Genomic DNA, 15,150 nt, shown 5'->3' with positions numbered 1-15,150 from the left:
AGCTCTCCAACCAACTCCTGCTGCCACACCTGCCTGTGCAGCATCTATGGTGTGGCCATGGTGCAAGCAAAGAGGCTCTGAGAACCGACTGAAGGTGGGGTAAGACCCACTGGTGGGTCCCAACCCACAGTTTGAGAAACACTGACATAGACCGGGTTCACGTGATCATGGAGGGAAAATAAGCCACAGCGGCTTATTTTCCCTCCCTGGTTTAAGACAAACATGTAACTGAGGGGGGAACTTGCGGCAGAGAAGGGAGGAATGAGCATTCATTCCCAGAGCTCACTATTTGCAAACCAAGGTTTGCTGGGAGCCAGAGTTACATCTGCAGCAGATCAGAAAAGTTAATGTATGCAGGGGAGGATGATTTTAGCTGAAAGACGACTGGATACAAACTTTTAACAGCTTAGAAATTGGCCATTAACAAATTTAAGCTGGTTTTGAGTCCAGATTTTCAGTTTGTCTCCATGCAATAGTTGTGAATCTTGTTGGTTTTAAGACAGAATTTGGTTGAACTTATAAAAGCTGACATCTTATTTTGGTGCTACAGTAATGGCTAGTTGGGGTTAGAAAGGATTCCCTCCCCTCTCCCTTACTAGCACATACATACACAGCACATGCACATACAGATAGATATGGATATAGATACAGATACATACACATGCATACACTCACTCACTCTGAAGATGGTGTTTCTGACTCAGTCCAGACATCATTCTCAACCAGAGTTAAGAGAGCTTTTGGTGCAGTGTTTGAATTGACAAACCAGGGTTTGTGATTCACTGGCAAACCAGAATCAGAAACCATTTTTAATTTTTAAAATGTATAAACAGTATTTATATACCATTTCTCATTTGAAACAAATCCTAGCGTGGTTTACAAAATAATAAAAACAAACACAAAAGCCACACACACATACACACACACAATAGTATAATGAGTTTGGTACAAAGATAGCCCATGGCTGGGGGAAAGCCAAAGCAAACAGATATATTTTCATTGTTTGAAGTGGAGTTGCAGACTGTGGTTTGCAGTAACTGTGGTTTGGGCTAATGTCTCAACTGAAGGCTGTTGCATGGTGATCATTGTCATCTAGAGGACGGGAGGCACTCTCACCCCAGGTCAGATTGGCTTGACAACCTTTCTTCTAGGGATGGGGGGTTGTCTTCCCCTGTAGCCTGGGGCTTGGCTTTATTCTGAGAAAGTGGAATTCTCAGAATAAAGAAATTATTAAAAAGAGGAGGAAGATGGAATGAGCAAGTTCTTTAATTCACGGAGCGGAGTCTCAGGCAGTTTAAGGTCTGGAATAATAATTAGATCCTAGTCCCATTTGTTTTGGTTTTGTTTGTTGCCTGTTTGTTTTTACATTGCCCCCTCCCCTTTTGTATGAGTGGGTACACGAGTGTGAAGATGTAAGGAAAGGAGACTGAAACATAAAGATGTTTGTGGGGACCACATTCTATTTATTGTAAAATGAAAAAATACTCCAGAATTTGCCTTCTTTGGGTTATTTTCTCTCTGCATTTGGCACATTGACTCATCCAGTTCAGATCACAATCTATGAGGGACTAGGTTTGGGGCAAAGTCTTGGACCAAAAGTTACCCAGCCCCAGGTCCCATTCCAGTCCCAGTTCTCACGCAGCAAATGAAGGATTTTGTATAACTAGATGGCCCTACCTTGACTCAAATTGTGATGGTCACCTCAGGGTGGAAGTAAGAGTGTGAAAGAGATGGACAGATTTGAACTGGGGGCACAGTCCACTAATAAACTCTGCCCAAGCCACATTAAAAAGAAACATTGGTGGCTTGTGCCTTATGTGTAATTAGTGAGAGGTGAATTATCTTTTACATTTTCCACCTTGGGCAGCAAAAAATCTTGAGCTGGTCCCGGCTCTCTCTTATGACTTTGTTTCCTGCATTGACCATTGCCTTCTCTGTGCCTTGACTTCCACCACGTTTGTTCCAGCCAGCGCTACTGTGTATGCAATGCCCCATTGGTGCGCCAGTTCCGAAACCCAGACACCATCTTCATCCTGGCTTTCGCCATCATTCTTCTTAACACCGACATGTACAGCCCCAGTGTCAAGGCGGAGAGGAAGATGAAACTAGATGACTTCATCAAGAACTTGCGGGGTGAGCAAGAATCTTTTTTCTTTTTTATGTCTGTGGAGCTCAAAGGATCTTTGCTGTCATTGTCTCTTTTCTTTGGCTTCCCATGACAGAAGTTGTTGGGGTTCAGAACACATGCTATCCACCACTGTATGAAGGGCTCTGTATGTGCTGTAATTCCACAGGAACTCAGAAAAAAATTAAAAGGTAGCAAGTGTGCATCCCAATAATCTCCTGTTTTTTCAATTTTAAAAAAAAGACCCAGCAGGTTTCTTGCCCTCATGGCTGAGAAGAAATGCTTGCAAGTGTATGGGCAATGCCTGGTAAAATCTCAGAAGCCAGAAAGATGGCTAAATAAGATTTACTGCAGTTTGGAGGTGGGGCTTCAGTGCCTTTGCTGCCCTTACAACTAGCAAAATCAGAATAACAGATGCAAAATAGAAGATCTACAGATCTGCTCAGTTTGCATAATTTATGCAGCTCTGCTTTCCTTGGTTCAGAATTTGGATTGTCTGGACAGAAAACTTTACATGTTTTAAGCACAGAGTAGTCATAGCCCTGGCTGTTGAAAGACTGAGACTGTCACAATCCAAGACGCTGCCCTTGAGGCGTTATCTCTGTCCTCTCTTCAGACTTGGTTCCTGACAGCAATGGGTTTCCCCCCCCCCAAAATGAGCAAATGGTGATGATGAAACTCCTCAAATGTCAGCAGAACTGCCCCGAGCTTCCTATTAAAACAGGAAGGAAGCACAACCTGAATTAGAATGTATCTTGGTAATACTTGGTAGTATTTTAAGGCATGGAAAATAGGACAAACTTTAAAAACCCTTTTTAAAAAATGTGAGCAAACCATCAGAGAGAAGGAAAATGATGATTTTAATAAAGAATAAAAGGGGGAAAACATATTTGCAATCAGAGACTGCAATGGAGAGGAAAAGCAGGGTGGGGGAGAAAGAACATGGCAAAAAAGCAAATCCATTCACAATAACCGTTCCTAACCCACTAAATAAAAAGAAAAGATTCAACAATATGTCCAGTAATATAAACAGTCTATTTGCCACGTTACAGATACAATGGTCCTTAAGATTCAGATCAGTCAGCTTCTGACCCTGTAAATCTGCATGTTACATCCGAGCAGAGATAGAAATCTTGAAAACTATTGTCTATCTCGAGCCTAGATAGAAGAGCCTATGTTCGACTATCAAAAGAGAGCTTCGGCTATTGGGCAGTATAGAAATGAAATAGATAGATAGATAGATAGATAGATAGATAGATAGATAGATAGATAGATAGATAGACAGACAGACAGACAGACAGACAGACAGACAGACAGACAGACAGACACTATTGGTTCAGTGGTTGATGACAGTAAATGTTTGGCAGTCTAGAGGCAAGACCTAACCATTCTCAACATTCACATGTTGGCACTTCTGTGAGAAATGAACAGAAAGGAACCAGATATCTATTGTAGTTTAAATCTGCATCTGTGTTCTTCTGGACTTTCATTGAACTGAGCTAGAAGAGAAGAAACAGCCATCGTTTGGCTCAACGCGGAAATTATCTCTTAATCCCCCAATTATAGTTAGGATTCCTTCGCACACAAATAGACAACAATGGTACTACCTTAAGACCAACTCAGACTAGATCCAACACCACAATAACACAGGTACTTGCAGATCCATACTTTCCATAACAAACTGCGGAATCCAGTGGCTCACAAGGTTTGCTGGACCTTCTGGGAAGGTGCCCATATAATTTCTGGGCGTTGTACAGTTCCTGTTACCCTGTTGATCTAAATAAAGGTTTGTAAATCATCCTAGAGAAACTTTTTAAATGGAAAAATATTTGACCTGAAATATCAGTGAGATTTTTTTACAGAATCCAGAAACATGGTTCAGATTTCGCTTCAGCCTAGGGGTGGGCAATTTCATGAGTTCCAGGAGCCATTTCCCTGCCGCTGCCTCACCCTGTAGGCTGTACCACCACCGCCCCACGGGTGTTGAAAATGGGAGGATATATATATACATTTTTTAATGGTGTCTGGAGCAGGTACGGAGCAGCAAAAGGGACAAAATTAGCTATGGGTGGCATATTGTTTAGAAAAATAAAAATAAAATTTGGGCAGAGGTCTCCCTGAATTTCGGAGAGTGGGGGGGGGGCTGCACTGGGGGGCTGCGGGGGCCTCATGCAGCCCATGTGTTGTATGTTATTCACCCTTACCTCAGCCACTTACTCACTAGGTGGCACTAGTTGTTGTTGTTCAGTCGTTCAGTCGTGTCCGACTCTTCGTGACCCCATGGACCATAGCACGCCAGGCCTTCCTGTCCTGCGCTCTCTCCCAGAGTGTGCTCAAGTTCATATTCATTGCATCGGTGATGCTATCTAGCCATCTCATCCTCTGTCGTCCCCTTCTCCTTTTGCCTTCAGTCTTTCCCTCATCCTCGTCTTTAATGTGGGTTTAATGATCTTAGCCTGCCTTGCAGGGCTGTTATAAGGACTAACCAAGAATAACTTCTGAAGTCTCTAAAGCGCTGGTGTTATTATTGCTTTCTAGACAGACTAAATCTGCCTCAGGCTGTCCCTATAATCTGATGACTTCCTCTCTGTCTGATTTCTTTGCCAGGGGTGGATAATGGCGAGGATATTCCCCGTGACCTGCTGGTAGGGATTTATCAGCGGATTCAGAGCCGGGAGCTGCGTACCAATGACGACCATGTGTCCCAAGTCCAAGCAGTGGAGCGCATGATCGTAGGCAAAAAGCCGGTGAGTGAAAGTGGCCTTCCTCAGAGGAGATGGACTGTGGCCTGCTCAGGGTGGCCTTCCTCAGAGGAGATGGACTGTGGCCTGCTCAGGGTTTCCCCTCTGCCTGGTTCCACCCTCAGCATGTTCTTCCTGTCTGTCCCCTCAGGTACTCTCCCTGCCTCACAGGCGCCTGGTTTGCTGCTGCCAGCTGTACGAGGTACCTGACCCCAACCGGCCCCAGCGGCTTGGGCTGCACCAGAGGGAGGTCTTCCTCTTCAACGACCTGTTAGTGGTAAGGATGGGGTCGGGAAGGGAGCGAAGACCCCTGGGAGAGAGCCCTGTTTGTTTTGACCACACCCGGCAGCCTTAGCATGCACTGGTTTTGTCGCGCCAGGTGATGATGGACATCAGACGTTGTCGGCATCTGCACCAAGCAAAAATCGAGTGTCCTTTGAGAGAAGCAATTTTGGTTAAACAGTGTCCTTTAGCCTGCTTGCCGCCTCCTGGTGTTCTCTCAGAGGGTAGTTGATGTCACAGGGCCACCGACGTGGGGGATGGGTTATCTCAGTCCCCTGATTCTTGAAGGTGACTTACTGACCAAAGCATTTTTAAAAATTAAAACCACACTGTCAGTGAAGGAAAGACCTTGGTGGGGAAAAACAAAAGTATATGAAAAAACTTGTGAAAAATTCACACCAGTTTGAAAATCATTTGATTAGTGGGAACCTGAATAAGTATGTAATGTCATTTCCTCATGTTAAAGACACAAATTTAAACTTTATGAGCCAGGATTCCTGGATTGTATTTGGGAGAATGGGTGAAGTGATACCTAGTGGGGCCGCATCCAGAGCCAGCATCAAGGGCTCTGGCATGGCTGGGCACTTGCCGAGGGCCCACACCCGAGCAGGGGCCCACTGACAAAAGCCCCCTGGAGTTGCTCCTCCTCTTCACTATGGCAACGTGCTCGTTCACTTGACTCTAGCTCTGGCCCAGACAAGGAGGAGGAGGTGCCCCGGCCTGCCTGCTCCCTGGCTCTCTGCCTGTGAAGCAAGCAAGCGGCAGCAGTGACGAGAAAGGTGATGAGGAGCAAGAGCAGCCGGCGACAGTGGCGGTGGGAAAGTGGACTCACTGAGGCAGAGGGGCCCACTGAGGGTGCCTTGCCCAAGGGGCCCTCCAAAACCTGGAGCCAGCATTGGCCCCACCCCAGACTGGAGGGCGTGCTGGGAGTGGAGACGGGCTGCCCCCCCCACCGCAGAGGGCCCCATGAGCGGCGCTGGGGAACCAGCAGGGCGCAGCATCAGGAGTCCTGGTTTACCTACTAGTCAGGTGGGGAGCCACCTGGGAGACCTTGGTGGCCCCCGTTGCACTCTGCTGTGAAAACGTCCAAAGGGAAGAATCATGTGAGCTGGGAGAATGTCACGGTTCCTGTCTGTGGCAGTCTTGCCCCTCCCCTGGGGGCTGGTGAGAAGCAACCCTGTCGGGTGACCGATCTGTGCGAGCCCCTGCTACAAATGCTGCTGGAGCGCCGAGCATCCAGGCACGTGGTGGAAGCAGATCCCACCCTGCTTTCGGGATGTATGACTCTGCTGTCCGTTGTTGTTTCTTAAGGCGATTCTTTGGACCTCGCACAAGCATGAATAAGGTCTTAACCTGTGGCTGAGGCTGCTCTGACTCAGGAAAGAGGCCTGCCCCAGCTAAGGAGGTGGCAGTACCTCTGGGCCCCCTGCTCAGCTCCAGGAGTGAAGGCACAGTGGTTAACTCTCCTCCTCCTTGATCCTCTCCTCCCCACACGCCCCAACCATGTTTAGGTGACAAAGATTTTCCAGAAGAAGAAGATCCTCGTGACCTACAGTTTCCGCCAGAGCTTCCCTCTCGTCGAGATGCAGCTGCAGCTCTTTCAGAATTCCTGTGAGTTTCCCTGCCGAAGGTCCCGCTACAGAGGCAGCAGCTGCCGACCTGGTGGTTGCCCCTTCCCGGGGCCGGACCCCTGGCATCAACCAGTGGGATATATGATCACAGCCTTCCCCGGCCTGGTGGCCTCCAGATCTTTTGGACGACAGCTCCCAGCATTCCTGACGGTTGGCCATGCTGGCTGGAGCTGATGGGAGTTGAAGTCCAAAAATACCTGGAGGGCACCAGGTTGGGGAAGGCTGCAGTATGAGATTAATCTCTTTTCCCCTCCATATTAATCCACACTGATGTTGTATCTTCAGCCTCCTGATCAGCTATATAGGCCCATTGGGCCTCCTCTCAAGTCCCCTTCCGCTCCTCCGTTAGCCAGCCCACTACATGGCCCCCGTCTGTCTTTTACCCATCCACTCAGTAGTTGGAGCCATCCTGGTGGCCTCCCTCAGAGCCTGCCCCCCCACCCCATGCCATGGCCCCCATGCTGATTCACCACCCTGAATGGGAGTGGGCCCTCAATCACCCAGCATCTGACTCTCTCCCACCCAGATTACCAGTTCGGGATTAAGCTGCTCTCAGCAGTTCCTGGTGGGGAGAGGAAAGTCCTGATCATCTTCAATGCCCCCAGCCTGCAGGATCGGTTGCGCTTTACCAGCGACCTGCGGGAATCCATTGCTGAAGTGCAAGAGATGGAGAAATACCGTGTGGAATGTGAGTGAGATCAGTGGTTCTAGTCCTCGTTGCTGTGGAAATGTATTTGAATACGGGTGAGAGTTGGGAAGCTCAATAACAAATGGGGAACCATTGTGAAGGCCTTAAGTGACCAGAGAGGTGGAGCGTTTATGCCCCAAGGAGCTCCACATGCCAACATTTTAGATCAACCTTTGCAAATGTTCGTGATATTTGTTGATTATTTCCAAACATAGCTTTGGTGTAAACTGCAAGCAGGCCTTTGTCTGTAAGTTGGGGCTGTGGGGCCCCAAACAGAAGGTCCCTAAATGTGTCTGTGTGTGTCTGTCTCTCTCCTCCCTCCTCCCCCTCCCACAGCGGAGCTAGAGAAGCAGAAAGGGGTGATGCGCCCCAACGCCTCCCCCTCGTCTGGGCCCAAGGATACTGTGAACGGGACCCTGACACGCAGCAGCCTGGAGGACGCCTACACTGTGGGCGAAGGGCTGAAGAGAAGTGCCCTCAGCAGCTCCCTCCGCGACCTCTCCGATGCTGGTGAGGGGCTGGGGGTCTGGACTTTGGGTTCTTTCCATGGCTCCAGGAGGAGAGCGCCTGGTAGGCTCAGGGCTGGGACGAAGATCAGGAAGGAACCTGAATTTCTCGATTGGTGCTGATGAGAACGCGACAGGCATGCCGCCAAATTCCACTGGAACTGAAATGCCTGCCCAGTTTTGGGAGCCATGTGCCAGGCTAGGCCTTGCCTGGCACACCTGGCAGCCTCCAGTATGGGATGTAGCAGATGACTTCACTGACCCCACATGGTGCAAGAGGCCCTCTGCAGGCACCTGGTGAAGCTGAGTGCTGTTCTGGGCTCCATTCTCTGGATTCCAGAATGGAAGTCAGTTTATGTAGAGTGTGTCCTCAGTTGTAACTTTTCAGGCTTTATGGGGGGTGGAGGTTACTTGTTTTGAATGCTGTCTTAGGAAGAAGACAAATCCCTGCATGTAGAAAAATAGGGGGGGTCCCTACGCTGAACCCGTGTCCCTGGATTGCTAGGTTTCTACTTGCAGGGAGATTTCACGTTCAAAGATGGAACACCCGCCGCCACCTATAAGCTATGCAATGCAGCCTAGTCCTAAAAAAAATCCAGTTCTGCTGAAACTTGGCTTGGTTTTAGTTTCACTCCAGAAATTGGTCCATCTCTAAAATGTAATGATTGTGGCTTCTTCTACTGGCTGAAAAAAAGCTTAATGTCTAGATAATATCCCCCCCCCCCCCGCATCATGACTAAAGAATATGGACCCCTCAGGGTTTGGATTGCAAGAGTTGATCATCAGATGTTGGGAGGGGGCTGCTATTTGCTGGTGGATGGATGCATCTTTCCCTCTCATTTTATAGTGCCAACTTTGATTGTGTGAGAAAGAAAAGCAACTGTGTTCAGAGTTTCAGGAGGGGTGGAAATATGAAAGGGAGGGGCAGCACGCGGCAGGATCCAACCCAGATAATTGAAAGCAGCAGATGGGGCTCTGCTTCCTATGGGTATTTAACGTAATGCCTGTACTGCATCAGACCGAAGTAGAACAGGGGCAAGAGGCTCTCTCTGTTTTCCCTCTGTCTTCTGCTAACTCTAACTCTGCTTTGTTGCTGTGCTTTATGGGATTGGGGGGAGGGTCCCCCTTGCCACCCCCCCAGCCCAGTCAAAGTTGGAGTACTGGCTAAAAGGGACAGAGGGTGGCGTTCAGGTCTCGCTAACCCCTGCTCTGTTGCAGGCAAGCGGGGCCGCCGTAACAGCGTGGGATCCTTGGACAGCACAATTGAAGTAAGTGGGCTGGAGGAAAGGGAGCCAGATTTGGGGGTGTGGGGGGAGGGAGAGATGCAGGTGGAGCTCCCCCGCCCCTTCCCGCTCTCTCCGCCTCGCAGCCTCTCTGTCCTTCTCTCTTTTCTTTTGTGTCTACCTCCGTCCCCAGCAGAGGGAGACACAGCAGAGGGCCAGAGGACGTGGGAGTCGTTTCTTTGACGTGGGAGAACTAGCCACCCTTCCCAGCATGCAGTACTTTTAGCTAAGGCCAGCCTTCCTTCAGAGGGGCAGAAACCGCAGTCTGCCCTGAGCCAAGTTCAGAAGAGTCTGAACGCCATAAGCACAGGGGGATGATAGAAGCCAATTGTCTAATACCCCGTCTGTTCTCTCTCTCTGTCTCTCTCTCTTTCCATTCTCTCTCTGTCTCTCTCTGTCTCTCTCTCTTTCCCTCTCTCTCTTTCCATTCTCTCTCTCTCTCTCCCTCACCCCCCTCCACCTTAGGGGTCTATTATTAGCAGCCCACGTCCCCACCAGCGAGTGCCGCCACCGCCTCCTCCAGAGGAATACAAGCCCCAGCCTCGCCCCCCCTCCAACTCTTCGTCTTTCTTGGGCTCCCTCTTTGGCAGCAAGCGTGGGAAGGGACCCTTCCAGACGCCACCCGGACAGGCCTCGGCCTCCTCCTCCTCGGCGTCTTCGTCCCACCACCACCTCCCCCAGCACCACCCTCACCACAGCCACCCATCTCTCCCCGACGGCAGCCAGTCCAAGCTGCAGGCCCTCCATGCCCAGTACTGCCATGGCCCCTCTGCCCAGCCGCCCCCTCCCTACCCCCAACAGCCCCCTCCCCCGCCACAGCCGGCCCCGCCCCCGCCCCCGCTGGCCCTGCCCTCCAACCCCTTGCCGCCTCAGGTCCAGCGCTACCACCACTCCCAGCAGCCCCCTCTCTCAGCCCCTCCGCAAAAGCAGGCCGTCCCGGCCTTCCCCACCCCGCAGCCGCATCACCACTACACCCTGGGCCGGCCCAGCCAGCAGAAGCGCGCGCTCCAGATGGCAGCGGCTGCCTCCCAGCACCCCCCCTTCCCCCATGGGCGCCAGCCCACCTCGCCCCTGCCCCTCTACAGCCCCGCCCCACAGCACGCCCTGGCCCACACCTACCCTCAGCAGCTGCATCAGCCTGGGGGGGTGGGCGGTGTCGGCGGGGGGCAACACACCCTGCACAGGCAGCAGCCTCCAAAGCACTTTATCTTCAGCCATCATCCCGCCCAGCTCCTTCAGCGGCCTCCTCCGCCGCCTGGCATGGGGCCGTACCCCGGGCACCATGGCCACCCTCCTCCTCCACACCACGGGCAGCCTCCAATGCCCCCTCCTCACTCCCCCATCCCTCCCCATCCTTCTTACCCACCTCTCCCCCCTCCGTCGCCCCACACTCCCCTCAGCCCCCACTCCCCGGCGGCTCCTACCTCCCCGCTGCCACAGCACATCCCCATGCACCAAGGGGGCCCCCAAGCCATGCCCCCTCAAGGGCCCCCCAACCCCAAACCGAAGCCGGTCAACAGAATCAGCACCGTCGTGTGAGGAAGGCCACCACCACGGGGTTGATGGGTATAAATATATAAATAATGGAGCTCGGGGCCTCCCCCTTCCCAGCGGAGGCAGTGGTGGGGAGGGGTGGAGGTCAGGAAGGTGTCTAGACTTTATGGCCATTCCCCTTCCTCCTCCCCACTCCACACCCCGTCCCTCTTTTTCCTAGGATCAGAGCTGAGAGAGGGCATCCCTTGGAGCCTCGGAAGAGAAGAGATCTGGACCTGCGACGTCACTCGAGGCCTGAGGGTGGCGCCAGCTTCACACGCAGGCTTTGCTGCTTGGGGCCCCACACCTCTTTCTCTCTTCCCTCCTGGTCCCCTCCTCCTGCCCCTTTCTGGTTAGGAAAAGGGGTGTCTGCGGACCGTGTGGCAACCTTGCAGAGAAGGGCGTTGCTAAAAGCATGAGGTGCAGGGGAGGGCAGACTTGTTTTCTAGAATTTCCCACATTGGCTTTTCTGTACATGGGCTGCACACCTGGTGTAGGTGCATAGCCCTTACGCCAGCCTTGCAGATGCGTTGGACCGCAACTCCCATAATTCCCAGCTAGTATGGCCAATTGCTGTGGTGGCTAAGAATTCTGGGATTTGTAGTCCAACACATCTGGGGGGCACCAGGTGGGGGAAGCTTATGCATACCTAGTTCACACAAACAGCACATGAGGAGGTAAAACTGTTCCTGAATCATATTGTTTCACATTGTTGTTGGTGGTGGGATAGTATTGTGGGAGGGGGGGTTCAGTCCTGAGACACCTCCCCCCTCGTGGATCAATCCAGGGACAATTTCACCACTCCCATCTGCTGTTTGGGCAGAGCAAGGTATACATGCTTGTGCCGTGTGGAGGTTTCACATGGGCAGAGCAAGGCATGCAGTGGGCTTTGCACCTCCATGCGCTCTTTCTCTCCACGCAAGGCACCAGCGCAAGCAGGACTCCCATAAAAGCAGGGGGGGCGCATTTCTTTTTCTCTTGGGGTCTGCCTGTGCCACCTGTGTTTGCCCACCTGCACGAAATGATGGCCCTTGTCTCTCTGAAATGTTCGTCAAGGAGCAGGTAGTCCCTCTGGCTGCTGCCCACATGTCTTGTTTACGTAGTAGGTGGCCATTTATCAGACCTGCCCAAAGGGTGTCATTTTCTTCTGGGGAGGTTGACCAAAGGAGAGCCTCTTGCTTTTTCCCCTCATTTATACAGTTTTTAATTTTTTTTAAACGGTTTTTAAAATTGTCCCAGTTTTTAATAGCAGCAACTGTCCATGAACGCCCTCCCCCTCAAGTAGCAAACAGCTGAGGCGGGTGTTGGGAACAGAGCAGGAGCTGAAACTGAGGGTGCCTTCTAGACCAGCCTTGCCCATCCTGGTGCCCTCCAGATGTGTTGGGCTGTAACCTGCTGAAGTATCCCCCACCCAGCTGTAGTCCAGAACCTTTGGAGGGCACCAGCTTGGGCATGGCATGGCTGGTCTAGACCAACAATGCCACAGGTGGCCTGAGGGTGGTGCCAGTTTCACACTGAGGTTTTGATGCCAGGTCAGGAGAGGCTAGGCAAGCTTTGAAATGGGGCATCTAAAGGAGCTACCCGAGTCCCAGTACACAAAACCAGTAGCAGCCTGGGAATCATTTCTCTGTGGTTGCTTTCAGACCATTCCTTGATAAGCATTGAAATGACGTAGAGGGGTCCTATTGATCCATTGTACGTGGAGCTGCCAGGCAACTGCCCCCACCCCCATGGTTTCAGTGCACTCTGTCTATGCTCAAAACACTGTTTCCATTGCAGCCTCACTAATTCTAGGACTGAGCCTTGCTGATTCTGTTTCCAGGGCTGAGCCCTGGCAGCCTCATAGCTGTTCAGAGGCAACTGTGTCTGCCACTGTTTGGCCTTTAACCCCCACTATAACTTGAGTGGGTCCAGGCTTGGCTTCCTCGTGGGTCTGATGAGTGCTTGGAAATGCTGGGGTGGCGGAAGGCCTTGCCCAGGAGCTTTTGGCGTCAGTGGCTGTGCAGGTGGGAGCGATGGGTCCCTTGCCTGTGTGCCCGTTTGTGTCTGCATTGCCCCCACAAGGCCGAGGAAGCGGTTTCGCCAAGGCGGGGCATCTGCAGGCAGATCCCTTGCTTTGTAGCAAAAGGCAGTGTGCACGCACACACCTCGAGCTCTGTGGCCCTGCGCCGGTTGCTCCCTGGAAGCCTCTTCAGCGTTTGGCCCTGTTTCTTCCCTCCTGTCTCCACGAGGGCCACCAAGGTTTCTCCAGGTGGAGGATACTTTATGTTCTTGTAAATGTGCAACCTTGTTGTCTCCTCTGCACCGAAGACACCCTGCCTCTTGCCTTGTCCCTCAGGAGGGAGAACAACCATCTGTTCCCCGTTGAGGGGTGGGGATGGGTTCTGGGGGCTGCAGTGCTCCCTGCCCTTTTGAGGAGGGGAAGAAGAGGAGGCTCTCCTTTTTCATTTGCACAGGATTTGTGAGTGACTGCTGTTTACATTAAAGGAAGGAAAGAGATGAGGTGTGTGGGGAAGGGACAGGTCATAAATATTTTTGAGAAATCTGGGACACAGGGAAGGGCATGTGTCTTGCCCACTCAGTTCTTACTCATAAAGGGCTATTCTGACTCCCTTCCTCTCCCCACCCCTGCTGAGGGGTTTGCACTGAATACATTGGACCAGGGAGGGGGTGCTCAATTCCCTGGCCTGGTTTGAACCCCTTCCCCACTCAATTAGGGATGGGGGGAAATAGGAGTGCACGGTGGGATATAATGATCTCCTCTCACCCGAATTGCTCTTTCATCCTCTCCCTGTGTCTCTCTCTGGCAGTCAGGGAGAGGCGGCAAAGCCCCCTCCCCACTGGTTCCTTGGGAGCGCAGATGCACTTTAACCCCTGCTCCCTACTCCCTCCGTTTCTGGAAAAAGAGGGGATCCAGTTTCTCCTGGCCCAAGCCTATGGGGCCCACCCTGGCCTACCCATCCCCCTCAGCCTTCCTTCCCTGAAGGTGTTACCTTGGCCTGCCACCCACCCCTCTCTTGCTTGATAGGATGAGAGATGAGAGACAGGGCTCCTCGATTTCATTGCCACGGCTTTGGCCAAAGGGAGATGGAGACTGGCTTAAGGTTGCCAGACCTTGATTTCAAAAAATAAGGCAAGGTGGTCCAAGTTAACAGTGCCTGTTTGTATATTTTTAAGGAGAAGCTGTGGATTTTGGACAGAATAAATTATTTTAATGCTTACAGGTGTTGTTTCCCAAACTTCAGGCGACGGAAGCAGCCCATTTTTCCCAAATTGAAATGAGAGACCCATCCAGAGCAGTGACACTCTGGCCTTCCCCCGTGCGTTTCTGCTTTGGCTGCGATGGGGCGCAGAGAGAGGTCAAAATAGCCTGGCCTCAGAGGCGGCAAAAGCAGCAGTCTTGCAGGAACTTGAATTAATTTTTAAACCAGCCTTCTACATCCAGAGGTGTTGGGGTGTGACTCCCATCATCCCCAGCCACCATGGCCATGATGGGTTTTGTAGTCCAGCACCTCTGGAGGGCACCAGCGTGGGGAAGAACGTTTAACTCTATTTCTTGCTGTGCACTGCTAGACAATCATGCTAGTGTGCCCTGTCCACCAGTTCTGGGAATGACTGCTCGATGGAGAGCAGGCTGAGTGAGAGAGGTAGGATTCCCAGCCCCCAGCTCTTTGAGGGAGGGGAAAGTATAAAACAAGACCAATCCATGGAGGGTTTGAGGAGGCTCCAGGGTTCGCTGACTGTCAGCCCAGAGTCAAAGCTCCCTGCCTCTTTTTCCCCACTCCTCCACTCACTGATCACACTCCAGAGCCTTGAGGGGAGCCCAGGAGCCCTGCCTGTAGCTGCAGGCAGGCGGAGGCTTAGGCCTTGCTGTAGTGGCTCCCACGGCCACCCCGCAACATCCTGGGCTTCTCCTCTCCCCCTCCCCCTCCCCTTCATAGCCCATGCCAGGTCTTCCCACCCTGTGCCCCACCCCCAGCATGCACTTTGTCCCTACCCTGCACTGCATTTCCTGTGTCGGGTTTGTTGCTGTACAGAGATTCCTATGTATATACTATATATTATAAATATCAGCCTCTACGAGGGAGGGGGTGGCCTCTAGCCCATGTGTTTTCTGCAGCATGGGTCTCTCACCCCTGCCCCTTTTCCTAGAGCTCATGGTTGGAAGACTCCAAACTGACTGTATTTTTTGGTTCCTTACCTTCCCCCCACCCCCTCACCTCCGGCCCACTTTGTACATAAGAAACTGTATATTTGATGCTTCATAAATTGACCGAATGTCCTTGCTGTGTGACGGAGGAGTGTCTTGTGTGTTATTCACCAACACTGTTGGGTATTTGGAGTGGGGGGGGAGGGGGAGT

The 15,150-nt window shown here is 51.7% G+C and overlaps 1 protein-coding gene across 1 annotated transcript in view; it reads left to right on the top strand.

The window, feature by feature from the left end:
* The window catches only part of IQSEC2 (IQ motif and Sec7 domain ArfGEF 2), a 182,915-nt gene extending 167,800 nt beyond the window's left edge, over positions 1-15,115 (top strand). The window contains exons 8-15 of the mRNA XM_084835934.1: positions 1,967-2,133; positions 4,733-4,872; positions 5,018-5,143; positions 6,660-6,759; positions 7,306-7,467; positions 7,804-7,977; positions 9,192-9,241; positions 9,722-15,115. Of these exons, the coding sequence (XP_084692060.1) occupies positions 1,967-2,133; positions 4,733-4,872; positions 5,018-5,143; positions 6,660-6,759; positions 7,306-7,467; positions 7,804-7,977; positions 9,192-9,241; positions 9,722-10,795 (1,993 nt within the window). The 3' untranslated portion in view covers positions 10,796-15,115. The remainder of the gene's footprint in view (positions 1-1,966; positions 2,134-4,732; positions 4,873-5,017; positions 5,144-6,659; positions 6,760-7,305; positions 7,468-7,803; positions 7,978-9,191; positions 9,242-9,721) is intronic.
* Positions 15,116-15,150: the final 35 nt, after the last annotated feature.

Source organism: Heloderma suspectum, chromosome 2 (genome assembly GCF_057233095.1).
Source record: "Heloderma suspectum isolate Gila_16-S chromosome 2, 16-S_ref, whole genome shotgun sequence".
NCBI classification, from domain to species: domain Eukaryota; kingdom Metazoa; phylum Chordata; class Lepidosauria; order Squamata; family Helodermatidae; genus Heloderma; species Heloderma suspectum.
The sequence above is the reverse complement of the archived record's forward strand: the minus strand, read 5'-3'. Positions and strand labels throughout refer to the sequence as shown.